Source organism: Quercus lobata, chromosome 8, assembly GCF_001633185.2.
Source record: "Quercus lobata isolate SW786 chromosome 8, ValleyOak3.0 Primary Assembly, whole genome shotgun sequence".
Taxonomy (NCBI): Eukaryota; Viridiplantae; Streptophyta; class Magnoliopsida; order Fagales; family Fagaceae; genus Quercus; species Quercus lobata.
In genome coordinates this window covers 56,006,405-56,031,139 of record NC_044911.1, presented here as the reverse complement: position 1 = coordinate 56,031,139, position 24,735 = coordinate 56,006,405, and the positions used below count along the sequence as shown (strand labels likewise).

General features: G+C 34.9%; 5 protein-coding genes and 1 pseudogene across 10 annotated transcripts; 1 reads left to right on the top strand and 5 right to left on the bottom strand.

Moving 5' to 3' along the window:
• Positions 1-493: 493 nt before the first annotated feature.
• LOC115957102 lies at positions 494-1,091 on the bottom strand (annotated as a pseudogene).
• A 1,905-nt stretch (positions 1,092-2,996) lies between these two features.
• LOC115955671 (tyrosine-specific transport protein-like) lies at positions 2,997-6,536 on the top strand. Of its 6 annotated transcripts, none has more exons than XM_031073905.1 (8): positions 2,997-3,222; positions 3,329-3,548; positions 3,982-4,372; positions 4,700-4,837; positions 4,930-5,089; positions 5,553-5,724; positions 6,006-6,140; positions 6,244-6,536. In XM_031073905.1, exons 1-8 carry the CDS (start codon positions 3,098-3,100, stop codon positions 6,436-6,438), a joined length of 1,536 nt encoding a protein of 511 aa, XP_030929765.1. In that variant the 5' UTR covers positions 2,997-3,097; the 3' UTR covers positions 6,439-6,536. The 6 variants fall into 6 exon arrangements, with proteins under 6 accessions (XP_030929765.1, XP_030929766.1, XP_030929770.1 ...); XM_031073906.1 differs by having other exon boundaries at positions 3,332-3,548; positions 6,244-6,443; XM_031073910.1 differs by having other exon boundaries at positions 3,329-3,446; positions 6,244-6,443.
• Positions 6,537-6,564: 28 nt separating this feature from the next.
• Positions 6,565-10,432, bottom strand: LOC115955673 (V-type proton ATPase subunit G-like). The gene is made up of 4 exons (XM_031073911.1): positions 10,253-10,432; positions 8,532-8,644; positions 7,585-7,685; positions 6,565-7,065 (listed from the first exon to the last, which is right to left on the bottom strand). The coding sequence occupies exons 2-4, from the start codon at positions 8,617-8,619 to the stop codon at positions 6,922-6,924; spliced, it is 333 nt and encodes a 110-aa protein (XP_030929771.1). The 5' UTR covers positions 8,620-8,644; positions 10,253-10,432; the 3' UTR covers positions 6,565-6,921.
• A 2,786-nt stretch (positions 10,433-13,218) lies between these two features.
• Positions 13,219-13,722, bottom strand: LOC115958268 (proline-rich receptor-like protein kinase PERK2). The gene has a single exon (XM_031076677.1). The coding sequence runs from the start codon at positions 13,713-13,715 to the stop codon at positions 13,254-13,256; it is 462 nt and encodes a 153-aa protein (XP_030932537.1). The 5' UTR covers positions 13,716-13,722; the 3' UTR covers positions 13,219-13,253.
• Positions 13,629-18,511, bottom strand: LOC115958267 (WPP domain-associated protein). Its single transcript, XM_031076676.1, has 5 exons — positions 15,776-18,511; positions 15,235-15,361; positions 14,922-15,023; positions 14,564-14,628; positions 13,629-13,708 (listed from the first exon to the last, which is right to left on the bottom strand). Coding segments are annotated over exons 1-5 (3,030 nt in total). The 5' UTR covers position 18,511; the 3' UTR covers positions 13,629-13,707.
• Positions 18,512-20,271: 1,760 nt separating this feature from the next.
• LOC115954509 (caffeoylshikimate esterase-like) lies at positions 20,272-21,524 on the bottom strand. The gene has a single exon (XM_031072376.1). The coding sequence runs from the start codon at positions 21,410-21,412 to the stop codon at positions 20,405-20,407; it is 1,008 nt and encodes a 335-aa protein (XP_030928236.1). The 5' UTR covers positions 21,413-21,524; the 3' UTR covers positions 20,272-20,404.
• Positions 21,525-24,735: the final 3,211 nt, after the last annotated feature.

Below are 24,735 nucleotides of genomic sequence, written 5' to 3'. Positions count from 1 at the left end.
ATAGAAAAAAAAAACTATATAAAAGGTATATATTCAATATAAATTTGAGATTCTTCTAAAAAAAATTGAAATATATTTAATTAATGACTAATTTTATCATCATTTTTGTTACTCCTAGTTATTCAGCTCAAATACATATTATGACATTTTAATTGCCACAAAATTATGTATCTTATCGTATCATATCTTGTAAACAAAAATTCAATAAAATTTATATATATAAAAAATTCTTTTCATATATTTTCCTCCAGACCATTGTTACCTTCCCTTCTTAGTCATGTTATATATATACATATATAAAAGGTGTATATTCAATATAAATTTGAAATATATTTAAGGCTAAAATGCAAAACTCACCCTATAAGTTTCACCATTTTTCATTTCAATCCTATAAGTTTGGATTTTGTCAATTCAGTCCTCTAAGTTTCATTTTTTTCTAATTAAATCCTTCTTTAACTTGCTGTTAATTTTAGCCGTTAACTTACCATGTTATTCAAGATCCGACCCAATTAAGTCCTTCGTCTTCATCTAAGTTATTCAAGATTCTTATCTGACCCATTATAGTCCTCACATTCTTGATGGTTTTCGCTACATTTCTAGACCCAGATAAATCCCCTTGAATCCTTATCATAGCCGCACCTTCTCTTACTTTGCTCAATGCTTCTCCATGGTTTTCACACCCACAAACAAATGGGCAAAGAAAGTTGTGCTTGTTAATGAAATTGTCCTCATCTGCAAGAGCAATAGCTTTGCTCTCGTCAATGTAATCGACCCCAATGGCTTCAAGAATCTAGGCCTCGACGAAATGACCGACACGGGCACTGACCATTATGGGGATCGAAACGATGCGCTTCATTTCCTTGATGAGAGATGGGTCTGGCATGCAAAAAATGCCTCGTTGAGATGGGTCAACACAACAAGATAAGATGCACCAACTTGTTCAGCGATCTCAGCTTGTTCTGCATTGTGACTTTGACAATGGCTCTGCCGCGTAGCATTTGGGTTAGCCTAGCCTTGAGGGAAAATGGGTTTGTCTTGGCATCTGTGATGGCGATGCTATTGAAGACCATGACAGCACCATCTTCAGCCATTGCACCAAGTCTTTGTGAAATTGCCTGAACCAAAAAATGATTAGAAAAGAAAAGGAAATGAGAAACAAGGAATGGTTGGCTTTTGGTAACAAAAAATAAATAAATAAATAAATATTAACTAAGGTCTAAAACGACACCACCTTGGTAAGATAACGGCTGATATTAACAGCAAGTTAACGGAGGATTTAATTGGGAAAAAATGAAACTTAAAGGACTGAATTGATAAAATCCAAACTTATAGGACTGAAATGAAAAATGGTAAAACTTAGAGAGTTAGTTTTGCATTTTGGCCTATATTTAATTAGTGACTAACTAGTTGAGTTTCTGCACGATGTGCAGTGTAACTTGTTATTAGTTTTCTCCAATATTTCGATAAATTTTACCAAAAATCTTATAACTCAACTAATTGACACCTCAATTTTCAATAGAAATATTCAGGATTCAGATCTCTACCCCCAATTATCGATGTATAAAAAAGATATTTCAATAAATTTCATTGTAAAAATTGTAATCTTTAGTTATTTTATATATAGACAAAATAGAAATACACTAAGAGTAGTATAGTGATTTGATCATTCTATATATATGTGTGTGTGTGTGTGTGTGTGTATGTGTGTGTGTGTGTATAAATTGAAAATTGCATGATATAGTAGCTAATATAGATAGGCATTGTGGGGGTGACAAACCAGGGAGCCCATATCAATGTATATGTTGGGCCAGGGCCCAGCCCAAAGAAGAACTCCTCCTCTGCCAGGCAAGGCCGAGGACAAAGGGGACGGTCTGTCATTGAGAGTGACACTCCGGACCATTCCATAGAAGGGGATAAGTATTAAGAAGGAAAAGGACAAAGGGAGGCCTGAATATATCTAAGAGAAAGCTGCTACTAATACATTAAGTGCTCTGCAATTAACTGAACCCTGCATTTCAGCCTTTACAACCACTCCCAACGACTTTGGGAATGGGCTGATAGAACAAGTATCATCACTATCAACCTAATGGCCTGTTTGGAAGTTTAAAAAAGGAGGGGGAATAGAGTAGAGAAAGGAAGAGTAATTCAATTACCTTATTTGGAAGTTTTTTAAGGAAGGAGTGGGAGGAGTTTGGAGGGGTTTCAACCACCTCTAACCCCTCATTTTTAATTCCCCCAAATTGGAGAGATTTGGAAGGAGAGTAGAGTAGATAAATTTCTCAATTTACTCTTTCTAAATTAATAATAGACTAATGTTGCAAGTCCATTTTCAAATAGAGGTAAATTTGTTTATTTTAATCATTTCCTTTCCTCTCCATTCTAATTTTTAAAACATCCAAATAAGGAGAATGGTTAATTACTATCTCCCCCCTTACTAATTTTAAAAACATCCAAACAAGGTGGAAGGGAACCATTCCCCTCTACTCTCCTCCCCACTACTCTCCTCCCCTCTACTCTTCTCTCCACTACTCTCCTCTAATCATCATTTTTATTGCTCCTAGTTATTCAGCTCAAATACATATTATGACGTTTTAGTTGCCACAAAATTTATAATGCCATCCTCCTAAAGAAGATTTAACCAGCTAAATATTTCAAAAAATATTTAGCTAGTTAAATCTTCTTTAGGAGGATGGCATTATAAATTTTGTGGCAACTAAAACGTCATAATATGTTCGCATGGAGTGCCTGTTTCTCATCAAAACTAAGTTACTAACATGGACATTAAAAAAAAGGTACATCATGTGTGTCAAACAAAACAATACCCATATTCTAAACCCAATCCTTTCCAATGTACAAACTTAAAACCAAAAGCGCAAACAAATATATCCTTCTTAATAAACACACACACACAAAAGAAGAGAGACAAAAAAAGAGAGAAATATCTTGTGTGGCCCCATAGCTCCTTTGCCTTTGCTTGCTTTACTTGACAGCCTCTTGTGGACTAAACTAAACATAGAAATCACTTCCAAGATATTTGGGTGCCTGAAAGGCTGAAACTTGAGCTACATTCATTTCTTCCTCTCTCTCTCTCTCCATCATGGATTCACAGTGCATGCCTTCATCTCCCTCTCTACATCCCAAAATCCACAGAAATGCAAAACTAAATCCATCATGGGAAGCAATTCATCTAAGGAGAAGAACAATTTGCTTCAAATCCAGGATGTATGATACATGTAAAACTCCCTCATCTTACTTTCTTTACATTGGTTCCATCACTTTCAATTTCATTGTTATATTCGGACTAATGACTTCTATTTCTTCCTGGCAGCAGTTACTACACTTGCTTCTGCCTCCATAAGCAAGAGCAAAATTCATTCTTTACTAGGAAACCTAATGCTAGAAAGGCAAAGAAATATTTCTCACAATTGAGAGAAGAGCCTAGCAAGGTAGCTAAGAAGAAGGGAACTATTGCTGGCGCTGTTGCTCTCATTATAGGAACTAGTATTGGTTCAGGGATACTTGCACTCCCAAAGAAAGCTTCCCCTGCAGTACTCTCAATATCTTTCTACTACTTTGAGTCTCTGGATTTTTAGTAATATAAGGAAAATAAGTACTCACTATTTGGCTCTTAGCAAGTATTGAGGGTCAGGAAAAAAAAAATACTTAAAAATATCATTTGATGAGTGATATGAAAGAGAAACATTTTAAAGAGTGGTTCTCTTTCTTTAATATCTTTGTGAAAACTACTTAGAACCAGTAGTACAAAAGATCATGTCAATTAGGAAAGTAACAGAAAGGTTGGCTTTAGATAGAATAGAATGAAAGAAAAGAATACTTGTGGCTGACATTGCCTAGCGTGTTGAGAATTCATAGCCAAAAAATTGAGATTAAGAATTGGTTGTTGTTGTTGTGGTGGTGTTTCTTAGATCCAAATGAAAGGTTATGTTTGAGGATGCTAATTAGCACTCTTTTATCTTGCAGGGACTGGTTCCAAGTTCAATAACAATGATAATATGTTGGGCATTTCTTCTAATTGAAGCACTTTTACTTGTTGAAGTCAATGTGGCTCTACGGAAGAAGAAAATAAAAAATGAGGAAGAGGATGAACTGGAGGTCATTTCTATTAGGACCATGGCCCAAGAAACACTAGGAGAGTGGGGTGGAACTCTAGCCACTGTGACCTATGTATTCTTGGGGTACACTTCCGTGATTGCCTATAGTTCCAAGTCCGGCGATATCATTTTCCATTTGATCAATCTTCCGGCCTCAATTTCAGGCATTCTCTTCACTTCGGTCTTCACCATGCTCATCTCCATTGGTGGGACTCGTGCCACTGATCAAGCCAACCGGTGGCTCACTACTTCCATGATAGGTATTTATTACAATGTACTACATATAATTTGTGCTATATTTCAGATGATGTAAATTGGATTTAGTAAGTGCATTGTGCGGGCATGTACTGAGTCTCACATCAGATTATTAGGTCAAATTGAGTCATATAGGAGGAACCTCAATTGTAACTTTAGTACTCTTTTTATGATATAGAGCAGATGTGCCTAGTGGTTCCTTAGATTGTGACCTACAATTGTGTGTGTTTGTATGTGTGACCTGAATTCTTGAGTTTGATACAATTGAGTCAGATATGTAGTAAAATCTTGATCCACATGAGTACTAACAATGTACTGAAACTGATTCTCAGGTCTGCTTCTAGCAATTGAGGTGTTAGCAGTTGTCTCTGGAGGGTGGGCTGGATTGGGGGGAAGTGGTGACTGGGGAAAAGTTCCAGCTACAATTCCTGTCATTATTTTTTCCTTGGTATATCATGATCTTGCACCTGGTAAAAAAGATAATATTCTTAGAGTTTTACTTGGTTTAATTTACCAATGAAAGTGATTGTTCCCTTGTTCATTAGAATTGTTTTTACGGCAGTTCTTTGTGCTTATTTGGGTGGTGATCTTACACGCATAAGGACTTCAGTCTTGCTTGGTAGTCTTGTTCCATTGCTGGCATTGCTTGTTTGGGATGCAGTAGCACTTGGCCTCTCAGCACAGTCCGACCAAGTTGTTGACCCTGTTGAATTGCTCATGAGGTCTCTCTGAAGACTCTATTACCTTCAAGTTAACCCTTTCAATAGAACAGAATTCCGTGCTAAAAGTATCTGAAAGATTTCATGTTCCAAATGTGATTACTAGTTACTTGACAAATGACTAATTCTATTTCTAACTAAGCAATGGATGGAGTTCAAGCTAACACTCCCTTTTGAGGAACATTGTTAACTTTCTTTCTTGGAAAATATCTCTTAAAAACATCACCTATATTTCCAAAAAGCTTTTGAACTATCAATGGAGAAGGAAAATTGGACATATAGGTGATGTTTTTTAAGTTTGCAAATTATCTATATCGATCTTGACATGCATAGCACTACTGAAGATTTTGACATTATGTCTTTTCAACTCCAGCGATGTCTCATGATCTTCTCTGTATTAATCTCTGAGTTTAGATTTATCAATAACATCAAATAACCCAAGCTCACTTGTTCCCTCTTTGTTCAGGGTGAAATGGAGTGGTGTTTCAATTATGGTTGAGGCCTTCTCTCTCTTGGCGGTTGGGACATCACTAATTGGCACACTCTTGAGCTTCTTTGAGTTTTTTAAGGAGCAACTTAATAACTTCACATGGCAATTTCCCTCAACACAACTACCACAAGTAGCCTTCATACCCTTAGTTAGGGAAAAATTTATGTACAATTCTTTAAATGCATAACTTAAGTTTCATAATTAAATTCAAACACCCGGATGCATTGAATTTATTTGTCTTGGAAAAGATAACATTGCTTATACCGCATTGGTCATTGTAGCCACATGTTTGAATTTAATCAGAGAAACTAAGGTACAACACTCAAGGAATCATAAGTGAACTCTTGAGTGATAAGTTACTATGTTCCCTATTTCACATATTAACAACACAAACCACTAAAACTGAGATGCTGTGCATAAATATAGCAGGGAAACAAGCTTTTTGGACTGAGAAAATGGTGGGGAAGGAATAAAAGCTTCACAGCAATGACAATGGCTGTCACTCCAGCTCTTTTTGTGTCATCTACTGTTCCAGATGCATTCTCATCTGCTACTGACATTGCTGTAAGTATAGGGAGGAGGAAATCAGATAGAAAATCTTAGTCACAAATACCGTTGTTTAGAATCATGCTTAGATTTTTACTATTTATGATTTAATGTGGAATAGGGGGGCTACTGTATGACAATTCTTTTTGGAGTTCTTCCACCGGCAATGGCGTGGGCAATGCTAAACAGAGAAGCTGAGGATCCTGAACAAAAGGCATTTTCAAAAGCTAGACCTTTACTCCTAGGAGTAGGACTATTTGCATGTTGCATAGTGATAGAGCAAATCTTGCAGGATATCCTATTATTTGGCTCCTAGGGAGATCAACTTCTGGAAACATGATGCAAACAAATTCTTCTAAAGCACCTGCAATTATGATTCTTCAAGAATAAAATATCAAATTCCTTGCATTGCTATCCATTCTTCAACACTGAATTTCATAAATTTGATAAATGATAGTCTCTTCTCCATTAACTATTTCACCAACATTACTTTTATTAGTGGCCAAAGCCATCAAAAAATGTTACAATAATCACATCTAAGCCAATATGCAAACTATTAGAAGTACATTCCAAGAGTGCAAATAGAACTGCTACTCAGAGACATATAGCATTGAGCACTGATAAAATAAGAGCACAAAGTGAATTGCTTATTTTAAAAGGTATATAATCAACTAATAAACGTCATAAATATATCTGCCATAGGAAATACACACAATGTTACTGCCACCAAACGAATTCCAAATAGTAAAGTCTGGAAAAAGCGAGAACATCCAAGCACCCACCAAGCATTTCCAGGAGTTTAGTTCTTCACAGTGGTCACCTGCTTCAGAAGCATCTGTACGACATCATAGGATATCCTTGCAGCCTCTGTCTTCAGGTGATGGATCTTTGTCTCTGTTTCTTGTTCAAGCTGCTTCACATTAGCACCTGAATCCCCACTACTCTGTTTGACAATACATGAAAAAAATTCCAATTACCACATCAATAACACTTAAATAGAACCACAGATGCGCATTAGAATTCTAGAGTTCACCCACATCATACAAACAATCCGGAGAAATCTAGATTTAAGTTATCACTTGTGTATGACGACAAAACTTGGGAAGACTTTGGCTAAAAGTAAGGAAAAGAAAATTAAAGGACAATTTGGATGGAGACAAAAGGAGGAATTTATATTAGTCAAAGGCATATCCATTTATAGAAATAGAAGTTATGGAGATTTGCCCACAGACTGAAGCTTTTCATGATATTCAATGATCACAAAATACCCACTGTAAGCAACAAAAGTGTCTGGCATACAACCACATCAATTTTTTGAAAATATCAGAGGTTTAAGTTGGACTCACTGATGAATCAAATTTGGCAGCTGAGATTTGAAACCAGTTGTTGAAGTTAATCAACTATTACTCTCATGTGAATGGATTTTAACAATCAATTTCCCTTACTTTGTTGTTACACTTACCTCTGCAACCTTTCTCTGAAACTCACGTTCTATCTGTGCACGAAATTCAGCAATATCCTTATCACCCTCTTCTTTGGCCTGTTTCAATCTGGCCAATTTAGCTGGAAAAAGAAAAAGAAAGAGAAAAAGAAAGGGGGTATAATAAGTACCAGTGTTTCAGCACTAAACTAGAGCATACATAAATAGACACATGCACATCATCTTCCATGTCCAGTCCAAAACTTAGGTTTCTGTGCAAATTTTTTTTTAAATTAACATGTAATAAACATTTAACAATGTCAACTGTTGGTGTAATGCCATCTAAAGAGAATTAGAGGAGTCATTTGAATTCAATTCAAAGCATGGGAAAGATGAGCAACAGTGAACAAGATGTGGAATTGGATCATGGCAGTAAAATGTAAATAAGAAACATTATTCCCTATGACTTGACAGAAACATGCGACCAAATGGTACTAATTGGTGGAAAAGGATTTATATGGCTAATCTCAGCTAGTCGGGTGAATGCTAAATTGTTTTGTTTAAATTTGTGTGAGCACCCACATGATCATGTTATCAAATCTTACTGTAATGCCAAAACATGGTTTCATGGTCATGACAATTCAACTCATGACACTATATTTTAATATAACTCTAAAAAAATCTTACGTGTGCAAGAAAATAATAATAGGACTTGTAGTCTCAACACATTGGGAAGATATTGCTCCAAGACACAATTCCCAGATACTTTGGTATATCCTGTCCACTCAAACACACTAATTTGAACTCAGCCAGAGCCAGGCAAACATCATTAGCTCACTATTCTGCCAGCAGTTCCATTTACCCACTTTCTCCCATTAACCAAATATCTAGAATGTGTCACTAAGCATGTGCATGTAAACCCTAAATATCAGAAACCATACAAGTACAAGCATACCATTATTTAGTATAGAGAAGGAGAGATTATTTACCATTTTTGGAGGCATTGACAATTTGCTGAGCTTCTTGTTCAGCAGCCAGCAGTTGTTGAATTCCATTTTGTCCTCTGTTGGCTTCCATGATAGACTTGCTAAATGCAGCCAAACTGATATATAGATATACGATTGATGAACTTAAATTTCATAGCATGAGAATACAATAATAAGCTGATAAGCTTCTTTCAAGGAAATACACATAGGGTCGTTTACATTCAAAATCAGAGGCCAATTATTGGTATATCATACTCTGTTAAAAATAGGTTATGATTATTGTTGCCTTAAAATTGTAACCATTCCAGAATTATCCTCATAATGCAAAAAATTACATGATTTAAACTGGTTTCATGAGCAAGCATGATCCCATGACTGTAACCAGATTCTTGAAGCAGCTCCAGAAACATAACCCACCTCTAATTTTATGCATAACCACAATATAGGACATCCCCCTCTTTATGTGCATCTGCTAATTGAGGCGTGAAAAAGATGGATCACCTTGACTCTAGCATTCTAAAGGGTGAACCATTGGTAAGCTGGACCAAGTATAAAGCAATAACATGGCATAACAAACTATCCAAAGGTTATAAAATAGTTTAGGCCCAATGAGTCAATGAAAACTAGCAGAAGTCTAAACCCACATAACTATCAAGTGAATCACCACCTCCAAATATTCAAAAGCTACTGTTTTTAATCAAGACCAAAAAAAAAAAAAAAATGCAATGGGGAATTATTAAATGCTCGCAAGCTATTGAACCTGATGGTGTTCATGCAGTACATAGAGAGAAAAACTACAACAGTTAAAATATGGAATAACCAGAAAGAAACAAACTGAGTCCAATTAACATGACGTGATTTTTCAGTAAAACTAGATCAACTCTAATAAATTACTGTCTGTCTCGAAAGTAATGTTGTTAGAAATGGTGAATTTAATCATTGAACCATTAGTCTAACAAACTCAATCTCAAAAAATTGAAAATTACCCACAAAGAAAACATGACAAATTGGTACATTACTTGATAAATACTAGATGAGCTTTCATGTCTACAACTAAAAACTTGTATTTTTGCCAACATTTCTAACTTAATATTATTTCAATCATAATTTTTTTTTTTAAAAAAACAGCTAAATCTATTGGGGTATAACAGCATCCTCAGCCTCATATAGTTCCGGCAAGGAATTCAAAATTTAACTATACAGGAAGCTAAAGAGATCCACAAGCATTTCATAAGCCTAACCCATTTTGCAAATTCTGATAACTACAAGTCTACAACTAATGAAATTTGTATCTAATCAAAAACTCATTTTGCATTTTCACCGATCTAACTAACAATCTTAAACATCACCTCATATGATCATCCACAAATAACCCACTTTCAATATAACACATTTTACAAAAGAGAGATAACCTATCAATCAAATCTGGGTCCAAACTGCCCATTAAGTTTTTTTTTGTCACTAAAGAATGTTAAAGGTTGAATTTTTCTCCAAACCCCATTTTCTAAAGTGTCTAGTAAACATGAATATAGCCCTTAATTCATCTTTAGATTCAATAACTAAATATTCATATCATGGGATCAGAAAAAAAGTTTAAACCTTTAATCAAAGATCTAAGATTAGTAAATGATAATATTAAGAAGTGATCAGTAGCAAAGGCAGATGTGAGAATTAAGAGACAAATTCAGGCAAAGTGTTAGAGAGAGAGAGAGAGAGAGACATACCTTGAGAAACAGTGTTTGGTGGTGAAGAATGGAAAGCAGAATTGCGATGTGTTTGAAAGCTTATTTGAACCTTTTCTCGACCAACCGGAGACAGTAAACGTAACTACCCAGGGAACTTGTAATGACAAACTTTATAAGGAAGCTAATAAGGCGAAAAGGTTCGTCTTAGTAAGCAATTTTTAGGAACGAAGTCATCATTAAGAGTTACAAAAAGTACTTATTACGGCGAAAGCTTTATTTACGAAAAATTTGACTTGTGTAAATTAATAAATTTCTGGGATCTACACGTAGGAAAATAGATCATAGTCATTCACATGATGATAGAAAGGGGGAAAATTTAAGTGAATATAAAAAATTAAAAAACCTTGTATCTGCCGTTGCAGCATATAAGGTAAGGTGGTAGTCAAAGAGAAGTGACATCAAATGATGAATTAAACCGTATCTGCAGTTGCGGCATATAGGGTAAGGTGGCAGCCGAAGAGAAGTGACATCAAATTATGAATTAAGCCAATCATGTGCAGCAATTTCTACATACAATGTTGCAGCAAATCCTCCTCCAATATACTTGGCAGGTACGTTATAGTTGGCAGTTGAGTTTTGTTGCTAAATCCTAAATGTGGGAATAGAGAGGCTGCTTTATTTGGCATCTCAATTCTCAAAGTATTTTCTGACACTGCAAAATATTTTGAATTTAATTGGCATATCCTAGTGTTATAAAAATATTGTGACATGTATTATTAAAGGATTTGTCCACTTTTTTTTTTTTGCTATTTTGACTGATGATGTATACACTACACAATTTATAAGTTAATAATGACTAAAATTCTTATTTTCTATAATTAAAAAAAGGGTTAAGATTATTTCCTTTTTCATATAAATTTAATCAGATAAAGAATTAAAGATAATAGATGTCCAAGTACATCCTGCCATTTACAAGAGAAGGAGAGGCCCAAATGAATTACAACGAAAAGCCCAAGCCTACCACAAAATTACTAATAGTTGCACCAAATTTTATTTTGATCCAACCTTAAGGAGGATTTTAATTTTCCCAACAAGGTTGAAGCTTTACCCTGGTTTTGAGTCAGAACTCAGAAGACACCTATTTTATGCCTTGAAATTTGAATTAGATCAGGAAATGTTAGTTTTGTGATCAATCAAAAACCAAGTTTGATTCTTATGTTTAATCTCATTTTAGTTTGAAACCTCAGCGCACTGCTTGGCAAACAAATTGGTATCAGAATCAAAGCAAATTAAAACAGCCAAACATTGCTTCAAACAGCTCCAAAAATTGAAAACAAATAAGAACCCCTCGCAACCTCAAAGAAACGCTCTCCTAGCTGCATGGATAGATCATGGAACCATGATTTTATCAGGCGAAAAAATTCATCATTCAAGAATAAGAATTATAGTAGCATTCAAAGCTAAATTAATACATGAAAATTAAAATGAATATCTATTGAATATTAGTAAGAAAATAAACAAAAGAAAATATACAAAATTATTGTCCCTTAATTAATACATTTTAACTTAAACATCTATTAAGCTGGCACTTAAACTTTTTTTTTTAAGAATAATGCTAGAGATATAAACTATTTTACAAAAAAATTTATAACTGTTGATGTGATAAGAGATTATTGGTAAATGAAAAAGTTATATTAATTATGAGCTTAATGAAAACCAAAAAGAGGTTGACCACATCAATATTTTTAAAAAATTGTATAAAATAGTTTGTGACTGTAGCATCACTCTTTTTTTAAATCTTGAAATTATCTATGATTGATTATGTATTAAATTTTGCAATAATTTTTCTTTTAATGTATAGCATTAAAGAATTCATTAGAAAATCACATTCCATATTATTGTAAAGAGAAATGCCATGTCCACAACATTTTCATAATAAATTTTAAGTGAGAGGTTGTTATGGGTGAACAAAAAAGTAATTAAGTTGTGGATTCAAATTAAAACCAATAACAACTTACTACTTATAATATGTTATAAAAATGTTATGGACGTAGTAGCACTTCTCTATTATAAAACCTAGTTTTGGTGTCTAAATTATTTGAATTTTTTCTTTTTGAAATTGAAAAGGCTAAATATTTTAATTGGTTTTTCCATAATCCATAGATAAAATAAGGGTAAAACTTAGGTACAGTACAATAGGTTTTTCAATTGAATTCAAACATTTAGTTGCATTGACTAATAAGATAAGAATGGTGATCTTTTCAAGAATAATTAATTAAAAAAACGATCAAGTATTTAAAGTCAATTAGAGAATCTAATTTTTACTCAAACCAAAAAAAAAAAAAAAAATAGAGAATCAAATATATTGGACCTAAGGTTTACTCATCAAATAAAGAGCGTACTTATTATTCTATTATATATATATTTACTATTCTTCTAACTAAATAATCAATAGGCCCTTTTACTTTCTCAAAAAAAAACAAAAAAAAAAACCATTTTAGATATACATCACTGTAAATTTCTTTAAAAAAACCGTCTTCTCTATTTTCGTGTGTGTTAAAATACTTAGTATTCTTAAAAAAAATAATTAAAAAAAATTATATATATTCAAAGCTGAGCCAGCTATGGAAGGCTCTAAATGAAGTGTTGAAGTTGGGTAAGAGAAGCAGCAGTAGAATGGGCCCGTTTGTTTTGTGAGTTCTAACTAACTATTTCACATTTTAAATACACTTACATATTTTTTAACACACTTTTTCACCCATACGTATATCAAAAATATCCAAAATACCTTACTCAAACTTAGTTACCAGACGGACTAATGCAGCATAGTTTTAAAATGCCCAAAACCCAGGCCGCTGCTTTTCTTGAAACACCATTTTAAAACACAACTCACGTTTTCGCAACAGCCTATCCAAACGCGCTCTAAATATACCTTGATACTGTCATCTATTAGCATTTCATCCAAAAGTTTAAACCATTTAAGCTCAAATGATTTTATCGTTTAACTCAACAATGAAGTCAATCATTATTGATACAGTAATTACTTTAAAGGTTTAAACAACCGAAGAAGGCAAAAACTGAAAACAAAAGAAATTATAAGAATCCCCTGCAACCTCAAAGAACTGTGTCTCCTGGCTACAACTCCAAACTTGGCTCTTCTTATATTAGAACGCCGTTTCTTGTACACAAGCCCTCCCAAAAACAAAGCTCCTGCTGCAGACATCACTCCAATCGCTATTCCTGCCTTCTGTCCACCATTCAGTCCTCTAGAAGAAGAAGAAGAAGAGCCTTGTGTTGTAGGAGGTGGAACATTAATATTTGTAGGCGGAGGAGGAGACTGAGGTGGAACAATTGTTGGCAGTGAAGAGGGTGTTGGAGTTGGCACTGGAGCATATACAGGCTGTAAAGAGGGTGGCGATGCAGCGTTCAAACAAGTGTTGAAGTCAGGGAAGAGAAGCAGTAGAAGAATAGAAATGAAACACAGTTTACAGAGTCCTGCCATGACAGTAAAAAAAAAAAATATTTAAATGTACATATGAGAATGAGTTTAATTTGGAGAGTATACATATAGCTATGTATATATATATATATATATATATACGTGTGTGTGTGATAGAACAAGAAATCAGCGGAGGTACCTATGAGTTTAAACGTCCCAATAGAGTGACAGATATAAAGGTCTTTGGATTTTCTCTCTTGGGTTATTCTTGGAGGATATATAGTGTATTACGCCGGTTAAATATGAAATGGAAGACTCTGTATGGTTTGCCAGCTAGCTTATCATATCATTATCGTACACTCAGTTTCAGGACTTCCAAACAGAAAAGGCTTGCAGGCCTGTGTGAATTTAACTGGCCAACCCTTTTTTCTAGCTGTGAAAAAAATTGATGTCTCCTTGTTGTTCTTTTTGACTTTTGGGAAATGAGAAAAGTGTTTGATAAGTAGCTTTACTCCTTTTTTTTTTTTTTGGAAAGACTGATGTGATTCATGATATACAATGTGCGCAAAAAATATCTTTTGTAACAATTATACCAAGTCATCAATGAAATAATAAAATAAGTAAACGTCACATGATTCTATTTTATATTCTTTTGTTAGAATTGATCCTATCAACCTTTCACATGATATTATTGGATTGTTATATTATGGATGATTTGTATAGATGCACGTCATTGGTATAGTTTTGCTATGTTTTTGCAGACATGTTCTGTTGTGCAAAGGAACAATTTGATATAAAAAATATAGCTACGTTTTTTTTTTTTAATCCATAAAAATTTCCCCTTCTATATATATGATGGCAAGTATCATGGAATTGTTTTAGAGAGTAGAGATGGACAATTCTAATCTTACTAATTGGATATATGAACAGCTCTTCCAGTTAGTTCCTTCTTAATCAAATTCAAAATGTCAGAGACCTGTGGGAAGAGAACAGAACAATTACCAATAAAAAATTAGAACCATTATGCACCCAATGATTACCTCATAAAAACAAAAGTTAGATGTCAAGAGCCTTGTAACTCAACGAACACCTCTTGGTATTTCCAATAGAGAGGTCTAGAGTTCAAATCACCCCATCCAAGCACAAAGATGATTAAATGAAATATATACAAATAATGTGACATTATCTTTTTTTTGGAATGAAAAATAATGTTCCATTGAAAGACAAAACATTACTATACGGTGAAATAAGACCTAATAAGAATGTTACCTCAAAGTACTGCTGCAAAGCTGGTGAATAGTGCTGCAGTGTTGTGTATATCTTCTCAAGTAGGCCTAGAAGGACATCCACTTGATCACCTAGCAAATCTACCTATACCCCAAGACAAAGAAGTAAGATTTTTAGGCAAACGTGCATAACAACAGATTCAAGGAAGATCTTCAGGACATCTATATAGAAAATCAACTTTACATGTTGAATTCTCAATAAAATAGAAGACAAACTGGCTGACTCAGCATGATTGTTTCTACCAACATGTTAAGGATGAACAAATAATGTGAGGAACATGATTGTATTTCAGAACCTCAACTTCAGCCTTCTGCAGATTCTGGCATTTCCTAAAAAAGGCCTTCCGGTAAAGCAATTCCTTATTTCTCAAAGAGGCCACTAGCCCAATAAGCGGATCTAAATTGTACTTCACTTCTTCCAACCTATAAATAAGTATTACAGCAGCCTAATTAGTCAAAAAAAAAGTACATCTGATTTGGAAAGATAATATAATGTGATCACATACAATAAAAAGGATTAGATGCATGTCATAGTTATGTGCTAAGAAGTTTTATTCTCCTCAAGCTAGTAGGAAAACAGAAAACCTATAAAAAAAAAAACATATATGTTTTACTGTGATTAGTGATATAGGAGAAGGAAGTAATCTGTTTAAATTTATAATCTCATGACTTTCATATGCTAAACTTACACCAGAAAGTATAAACTAGAAAGCAATTTTAAAAACCACTATGATTTCCAAGTTGCAGTCAGAAACAATTCATAAAATTCTCAACACCAAAAGGCCACTATCAATATTATGGTTTACAATGATATAAGTTCATGAATAAGTGAAGTACCTCAGAATGTTCATCCTTAAATTTTTGTGTACCTTGTGCTCAAAATCCACTAGCGCTTGCATAAATCCCAGGAGAGGTGATAAGATAGAAACTGGTGTATCTAACTGCTCCTCTTCATTATCTTTTAAAGAGTGAAAGGAGGGCTGTCCAACATGTTGAACACCAACTCTAGGAGTCATCTGATCATGACCCTCTTCTAAATCACCAATGCCAACACCTAAACAAGATCCCAATTCACCTAATAGTGACTTACTCGAGACCAATTGTTGCAAGGCCTTCTCTAGCTTACCGCTTACTGAACTGAAAGTGTGTTCCTCATCAATTGGAAACTCTTCAAATATCTGATGCCCATCTATCTCTTCACTTTTCAAGCCCAAAAGGTCAAGCTGTGTAGTGTATTCCTTTAATTCAGAACTTGCACTTAGCATCAGATTTTCCTCCAACTGAAAAGATTGTGATAGAGAATCTAGTTGTTGCATTAAATTCCCCTCTCCAGTATCCTGTAGATCATTATATATCCCATTAGGAGAGAGCATGTCTCCATTGAGATTGTCTTGAATTCGGGACTCATCTTCTCTATGCAAGACAAAGGCATCTTTCACTGCCTCTACAGTGACAAACTTAAATATGTCTTCCCATATTAGACTCTCCATATTATATGCGTCTATGCCCATCTTCAATTCCTTCACCATCTCCCTAAATAAAAGCATACAGACATCCTCCTTTACAAGACTTTCTGCACTTAGGAAAAACTCCCTGGTATTGGCAGTGCTAACAATGCTTTTGATGGTTTCACTAAAGACTACCCTATATATCTCTTCTCTATTCAAGCTTTCAGTGATATAACCTTCTGCGCATTTGCTTTGTTCTTTAAAAATTCCCCCGAACAAGGCTGCCTGTAAATCCTCCCCTACAGCACCCTCTATACTAAATAACTTGTTAGTAGATGTTGAGTCTTCTACCAAATTACTAACAGCCCCGATATCTTGAAACTCCAATAATGCAAAGTCATGATTTGAACCATAATTCTTCAATGCCTCGCTAAAGACGATGAAAAATATCTCTTTTCTAATCTGGGCATCAATTTTGTCACTTTCAAAGTTCTCATTCCACTGCCTTACCATTTCCCTGAACACGTCTTTATATATGTCCTCGCGTATCAAGTTCTCTAAATCATAGTAGTATGATTCAATGTTAACTTCTTTCATTAAACCTTTGAGAAGGGTAATATGGATCTCCTCCATTATCATGGTTTGCAAATATGCATCTTCTTTGTCTTGTCTTAGCCTCCATATCTCATTTCGTTGCTCTTCCCGTAATACATAAGAAACTGTAACTCTATCAATCTTCTCCCAGACATCTGCCAAATTATCAGTGTTCTCTCGAAATTGTAATTCCCTCTTCTCAAGAAAATTCTCATCCCCATGTGCAGCTTCATGGTAGCCTAAAGTTTTTCCCAGCTTAGTATTCCAATCCATTAAATTGTCCAATCTCACAACAACTTCTTGGATTCTTCTTTTCAGGCTTTGAGTGTCCTTTTCTCTCCTGAATGAAAACTCTTTTTCTCGAAGAATTTCTCGCTTAAGCCAATTCAGCTCTTCACTTTTTTTCTGAATAAAAGACTCATGATTTTTTATCATCTTAGCCACATGGTGACTTTCATCCACTTCTTGTTCCTTCTCAGTACGCTTTTCCTTATGATCTGCCTCTTCAACTTTCAAGGAGGATTTTCGTGTTCTATTGCATTCATTTTCAGGTGAAGACTTTTCTCCTTCTACATTAGAAATTTTATTGCCTCCTGCAAGTGATGGAGCGGCTGAAGCATTATGTGCCTTAACACTACTCCCCTGCATGTCATTTTGACTACAAAGTGGCTCGAGTTCACAGCGCAAGCTTGCAACTTCATTCATCAAATCAGACCAATGCTCATTCAAGCCAATAAGAACTTGCTTCTTCACTTTTGTTTCAAAACTCTCTTGGAAATTCCTCATTAACCCTTTAATCAACACATAAATTGTATCTTTCTCTATAGACCACCTCCATTGCTGCTCTATTGGCCCCATCCGTGACAAAAAAATAGCACTTTGCATCTTTGCAAAAGCAAGGTCTAAAGTTTCCTTCAACATATCTATGTCTAAGCCCATTTGTTCAATCTTTTTGTTGTCAATACCTCTATTTCTTTCTTCACCTATTAATTTGTAATCAGGCCCAAGTTTTTGTTTGATATTCCGTACCTGTTGATCCACTGAATGCTTCAGTTCACAAAATTCACCATCTCTATCTTCATCCCCAAGAACAAACTCCTCAATCCCTTCACTCTTCTTTCTTTCAAGCTCAAGTTTAGCCCGCAACGAAACCAATTCTCTTTCTTTTAGTTCCAATGCTTGATTAAGCTTCAATTCATTTTCCATTCTCTCTGTTAACTCTCTGTCCTTTTCTGAAATAGCTAGCTCCGACTCCTTAAGACGTCCTTGAAGGCGGTCTCTAATTTTTGTTAAGTCCGCGAGCACCTCCTCCTGATCGCTGTCAAGTACGCAGTTGTCTGTCTCATCTTGCACAAACTTCAGACATCCTTCTAACTGCATTACCGCCAACTCGTAGAATTTTGATATCTCATTCAAGCGCTCCACAACACCTTCTTTGGATTTTACTTTCTCATGTGCTTTATCCATTGCTTGGTGCACAATGCACATCATTGTCGAGTCTGTTAAAGAGACTCTAAACCTACCATCCATCCCACCAAAAAACTCATCCATTTCACCCCAAAAATAAAAATAGAGAGAATGTCTCACTCTACAATTTTGTTGAATGAAAAAAAAAAATAGGAGAAACGAATTCTCCTGTTGGAACAAAAATCTTAATGGTCAATCAACAGAGCTTGGTAGAATTTTTCAATGACGCGACTTGTGGGAACTCTAGGATGTCAATGAAAATAGTTGTATGGTCTCTCTTTTCTCATATGTCCCTGTAAAAGTGGATGATTTAATTGACCTATTCTTCAGAGCAAGAAAAAAAAAGACTAATTCCTAGATTTCACATAGTAATTGATAATCCTATGAAAGCAGCTTTGGCTGCCAACCTTCTCTATTCTTTTTTTTGGTTCGCTTTTTTGTGAGACATACCAAGTTCAATCCGATCCAAAATGTTGTAGGAATTCTTATGTTTTAATAAACTAAAAGTCTTATTAGTGATTTTGCTTGGTGGCATGCGGGCACTATAGTATTAATACCACAATTTTTTTTATTAAAAAATCATTATAAAATTGATAAGTTCTTGCCATCAATTTATGAAAATCATTCTCGCTAACCAAACACATCAAAGCCCCTTCCATATCATTTAAGCATGGGAGAGGCTTCTGTCCAAAAACACCAAATGGCATACCAAGCTAAAATGTGGTTATTTTAAGACACATGTCGTTTCCAGATACAACCAATTCACAAAAACATTGGAGGAAAACCAATCCTATCATATAGATGGGGAGTAGGTATTAACAATACTTGGTAATTATAGTAACAAGTACTAATATAATGGTAGCGCATAATCGGAGAATCTTATCTATAGTAACTGTCATTAGGATGCAGCCTAGTAGTTGGAGACTTAGGATATGTGGGTAATACTAGGAGAATCTTATCTATAGTAACAAGTACTACTATATAAATGGTAGCGCATAATCGAAGAATCTTATCTCTATATATATATATATATATATATAAGCGAATCCTTTGAAACTTCCACAATTTTTCATATCATCATTTTAATTTATAAAAAAATTATAATTTTTTAAACTAAATAGTGAGAGAGACCTAACACGAGTCTCTCTCTCTTTTTTCCTTAATCCTATTTTTTTTTTTTTTTTTAATGTGAGTCCTTTCTTTTTCTTTTTTGAAACCTAAAGTGAGTTGTTTTTAAAAAAAAAATTCTATCGCGTGGTCTTTTTTAAAACTAAATAGTGAGAGTCCTAATAGGAGTTTCTTTTTTTCCTTAATCTTAAAGTTTTTTTTTTTTTTTTACGTGAGTCTTTTCTTTTTTCTTTTTGAAACCTAAAGTGAGTCCTTTTAAAAAATTATAACTTGAGGTCTAATTAAAAAAAATTATTATTATTTTTTTACTCCTAATCCTAACCTGAGTCTCTCAAAAAGTCAAAAATTTTGATTTTATATTATATAGATAATAATTACTTATTTTCATTTATTTTTAAGTTATATATTTTTTAAAGTTAAGTCATAAACTTTTAAGCAAAATAATTATTTTTAATTTTTATTTAACTATTTCGTGCATTGCACAAGTTAGCGACTAGTTTATAGTAATTGTCATTAGAGTGCAACCTAGTAGTCGGAGACTGAGGATAGATTGGTAATACTAGAAAACTTGGTGATAGCAGTGTTATGTATTACCAATGTAATTATTATAGTAATAATTAAATTACATTACAATATTGAGAAGATTGTTTTATATACCCACACAGTTACCTTCTTTAAGTAAGAAAACTTAAGGGAGAAAAAAAAAACCATATAACTCATTATTTTAATTAACAACTAAATTCCAGCCACGCAGCATGCTGCCATAGGTTACTACATTACATTGTATAAACTTTTAACATTATTACTGTCATTTTCTTATTCCTGTAACTTACGCGCTGCCATCATTACCAGAGGCGCGTGCATTGGAGACGCGTTTAGCGCGGGTCCGAAGCCATTCCAACATGTCCCCGAAAACAAGTTCAACGCTCTCCTTAGGCTCACCAACCAACTGGTGCCACATATCTGGGTATATCTTGAGCGTTTTATCCTCACTCGCAGCGCGTTTGTATAACTCCTCTGCGCTCTCCGGGTCACACACCACGTCCTCACCGCCGTGAACTATAAGCAAAGGCACCTTAACCTCCTCGAACCTCCCCTGAAGTTCGTTACAAATCCTAATCAGCTCACGCGCCGTGGCGGCGCGTGGCCTAGCAACTGTCCTTCTTGGGCTCGCAATCGCCAGCTTCCGCTTCCACTCTTCTTTAAAAGAAACGTCCGGAATGGATCCCCGCGTGGGAATCACGCGCCAGGTGGGGACCAAGGCTGCGACTAGGGAGAGTAAGTGCTCCAAAGGCCATGGAGGCTTGAATTTGGCGCTGATTCCACACATTGCGCCGTTGAGGACGAGGCCGTCCCAGTCCAACCCCACGCGCCCCTCACGGAGCGTGATGAGAAGCGCGATGGCGCCGCCAAGGGACTCGGAGTAGAGAAAGGAAGGCAAAGACGGCGCGTGGCGCGCACGGAAGGAGGTGAAGAAGGAAATACAGTCGTCGACGACGGGATTGATATCCGGAATATGAGCGTTGAGGCCGTCGGAGAAGCCGTGGCCTTGGTGGTCGATGGCGCAGGTGGCGAAGCCGGCTTTGGTGAAATACACGGCGGTGAGTTGGAGGAACCAGCTGGACTCGCCGGTGAAGCCGTGGACAAGAGCTAGGGTTCCGATCGTTTTGGTTGGAGGGAGTGGGGTCCACCACTGAGTGAAGAGCTTGAGACCTCTAGGGTTGGTTATGTACTCGGAGCCGTGACTCACTGAGTGACGCGCGTAGAACTCGTCTGGTGTTAAGGAGCCAAATGGACTCTCTTCGTTCGCTTCTTCGATTGGGTGAGGCTCTGCCATTTTTTTGGCTCTCAAAATTCTCAATGGTTTTTGGATTCGTTAGATTGGTTTAAGTTGTAAGTTGCAACCACCTTTATTGCTTTCATGGGCGTTGAAGGTTATCTTGACTGGATGATGAGCCATTTATTGTGTGTGATATTTTGCTGGTTTGAGTAGCTTATTTTTTTTATGGAATATTTTTAATTAAAAATGCACATTAATAAAATAAGTTAATTTATTTTCATTCAAACTATTATTTACTAATATATGCCGGTCTTTCTTTTTTTTTTTTTGTTAGAAAATAATTTATATATATATATATATATTATTTGCTCTAGTGGCACAATGGTTTGCATAATATATTTTCATAATTGTAGTTGAGAAATTATTTGCTCTATTCAACAATTATTATTGATGCTCTTTGATATCTATTATTAATAAACTGTTGTTTTGATAATTTTGAAATATAGTATGTCCCTAGATTTTTTCTTTTTTGAGAATGAGTATGTCCCTAGATTTGATTGAAATGAAATGTGATAAAAAAAATTAGAAAAAAAAAAAGATCCTAATACTTTTTCTTCTTTTCTTATTTTAATAATTGGAGCATTAGATTTTATTCATTGTTCAAATGTAGTACAACTAAAACTTAACAAAGGGTGGTGTTTCTTTTGTAAGCAACTTCTCTAAGTATTGAACAAATTAGACATGTCTAGTCATTTTACGTACTTCATTATTAGCCTTCAATTAGCATCTTTCCACATATATAGTGCTTGCAGATATAAAAAGGAAATAATTCGCGCCGTGAAGTTAGCAACATTTGTATCTATCTCAAAAAAATCAAATTTATCTTAAATATTAGCATGCTATCTGTAAGGCAAGAACAAAGAATCTCAATATTTAGGACCAAAGCCTAGGTGTGGGTATATATATATATATATAAAAGTAGAAAAGCTAAGGTATAAATGAATCTACATGTCTCATCAAAAAATGAATCTACGTGTAGGGTTGAGGCCTATGTTTAATCTGCATTTAATTTTAGGGAACGACCATCAAAATTATCAGGAAAAATAAAAAGACTAAAAACAATTATAAAATGCATTGCATTAAAGAGGGACGTTGGAGTTGTTTAATGAGGTAGCAAGAAGTCGTTGGGACGCAAGGACGAACTAACCAATCCTTGCCTGCTCTTGTTTTTATCGTGATTGGCATTCATTGCTAAAAGGAATGATATTGTTGTCGGTGTTAAAGTTGAAGTTGCAAACTAGTGTAATGATCACTCTACAAATATAAGTATTTGTAGAATGTGGAGCGTAAGAACTGGAGTTCAGGAGAGAGTTTTACACACATATACACTTAGATTAGACTAAAATAGAATTCTATCTTATATTAAAAAATAAAAATAAAAAAACTGTCCAACTATTCGTTAGCAATTTGCTTGAACAGTATCTCCATCATTCTTTGCCATCCCAATCCAATCATCATGCTTTGTATCTTAATTCTTAACCCTTTTGGATAATAAAAATAAAATAAAATTATTGCCTTGAACCTTGCACTTTCTTTTTTCATTTCATGCTCTTTCTTGTTTTGATCAGGATGTAAATCTTCCCTCTTAAGTTTTAAGGAAGTTTTATGCCTATACTAACTGACCCTTTTCTAAAGCTACAATTGATAGTCCTGAGTAAACATCCGTCCACCGTGGAAGGACGATGACAAAGGACGACACTAAGAACTGGCTGGCAGAGGCTTCACCATCGCCCTGCAGTTATGATGAAGCGTTACACAAACACAGAAACGGTCTTCAGTACCATTGGATGATCGTTATGTCTATTTAATATCCTGCATGGGCGTTACAAATCCGGCAATGATCTGACCATCAAAGCAAGGCCAACGGCTAGAAGAAAGAATCTTATATATACCCATTGGTGAAGCCAGAGGACAGGTACATAAAAAAACATAATCTCCAAGAATACTACTCTCTTACTATTCCTTTCATTACCAGCTATTCTGACTTAGCCATCGGAGGCATGTAGGCTGATGCCACACCGGTGTCCTTGTCTCTTTTTCCATTGTTTTATAGCCAGGATAACTCGTGGACGGTTCTACTCTGGACAAACCCCTTGACTGACGATCCAGACATCATCAACAATGTTGGCATAGAAAACCAACTCCTTTCTAATCTTTACAATGTTTATGAAAGATGGCGAAGGTTTGGAACATCTAAAATTCCAAAACATGATGAATTAGAAGAGTTGCACCCTCAAAATACTAAAGATTTTAAATACTTTGAAACCTTATTTACATTTAGATTTATGAAATACTAAATATCTACCTTAAAAAAAGACTCTTTTAAAATCAAATGGAGATTATCATTTTCTGGCCGGTGAATTTTTCAGAATTTTGACACTATTTGGTGAAAACTAAGAAAACAGAAATTATGTAGCAGGTACTTTCAAGTAAAGAGAATGACAAAAGTTAATATGAGCATCTACCTTGATGGTGATAAATAGCTATATTGCTATTTTTAACACCATAAAATATCAAAATGTATCTTACAATGGTAGAGACAAACCTATATTTTAGCTATGTGGTTAAAAAAAAAATAATAATAAATTTATTTGTGTGTTTACACTGCTTTTGATTATTTTACTCATTTGTGTGTTCACACTGCTTTTTTTATTTATGCTTTCACACTACTTTTTATTTGGATATATTAATTTACTGTAATAGATATATTATTTTATTGTGATATTTATATTATTTTATTGTGTTGAAAGCTAAAATTGATCACTCATACTAGATATTTTGTAAAATAAATAGATAAAATAGATAAAATAATTTTTTATGGTGTAAAATAGTTTAAAAAATAACTGCATCGAATGTGGATGCTGTGACAAATAGGGCTACAGTGCATTGGTAATAACAATATCATCTACCCACTGGCCTATAGACGTGGCAAAACGGGCGGGTCGGGTCGGGTTCGGGTCGGGTCAATCGGGTTTGCGGGTTAAACGGGTCACGGGTCAAAACGGGTCATTTTTAAAACGGGTCAATTGGGTTGCGGGTCAAACGGGTCGCGGGTTGAGTCGGGTCGTGAGTCGGGTCGAGTTGACCCGTATTTTTCAAACAATTTTTTTTTTTTTTTTTTGGAAATAGATGCAATCTGTCAATTGTTTATGAATTCTTTAATTGTGATTAGATTCTCACTAGTGATATTGTTACCAATTACCACTAAACACTTGAATTGATACCCAAATTTGGTGCAACTCCTATTCCAGCTTTCTAGAAACTAATCTTGGTATAATCTTCAATCTATTTAAAGTAGGAAGAGAAAATAAAGGTGGCAA

What these genes read in the sequence shown, in the direction of transcription:
- LOC115958267 (XM_031076676.1), bottom strand. Translation starts at nt 18,510, where the DNA reads ATGGATGGTAGGTTTAGAGTCTCTTTAACAGACTCGACAATGATGTGC. An exon ending in TTAAGGATGAACATTCTGAG is followed by an intron (nt 15,362 to 15,775) that starts GTACTTCACTTA and finishes ACTTATTTATAG; the next exon opens with GTTGGAAGAAGTGAAGTACA. An exon ending in CTTTGCAGCAGTACTTTGAG is followed by an intron (nt 14,629 to 14,921) that starts GTAACATTCTTA and finishes CTCTTCCCACAG; the next exon opens with GTCTCTGACATTTTGAATTT.
- LOC115954509 (XM_031072376.1), bottom strand. Translation starts at nt 21,412, where the DNA reads ATGGCAGAGCCTCACCCAATCGAAGAAGCGAACGAAGAGAGTCCATTT.
- LOC115958268 (XM_031076677.1), bottom strand. Translation starts at nt 13,715, where the DNA reads ATGGCAGGACTCTGTAAACTGTGTTTCATTTCTATTCTTCTACTGCTT.
- LOC115955673 (XM_031073911.1), bottom strand. Translation starts at nt 8,619, where the DNA reads ATGGAAGCCAACAGAGGACAAAATGGAATTCAACAACTGCTGGCTGCT. An exon ending in TGTCAATGCCTCCAAAAATG is followed by an intron (nt 7,686 to 8,531) that starts GTAAATAATCTC and finishes TTCTTTTTCCAG; the next exon opens with CTAAATTGGCCAGATTGAAA. An exon ending in TTCAGAGAAAGGTTGCAGAG is followed by an intron (nt 7,066 to 7,584) that starts GTAAGTGTAACA and finishes ATTGTCAAACAG; the next exon opens with AGTAGTGGGGATTCAGGTGC.
- LOC115955671 (XM_031073905.1), top strand. Translation starts at nt 3,098, where the DNA reads ATGGATTCACAGTGCATGCCTTCATCTCCCTCTCTACATCCCAAAATC. An exon ending in CAAAGAAAGCTTCCCCTGCA is followed by an intron (nt 3,549 to 3,981) that starts GTACTCTCAATA and finishes TTTATCTTGCAG; the next exon opens with GGACTGGTTCCAAGTTCAAT. An exon ending in GCTCACTACTTCCATGATAG is followed by an intron (nt 4,373 to 4,699) that starts GTATTTATTACA and finishes ACTGATTCTCAG; the next exon opens with GTCTGCTTCTAGCAATTGAG.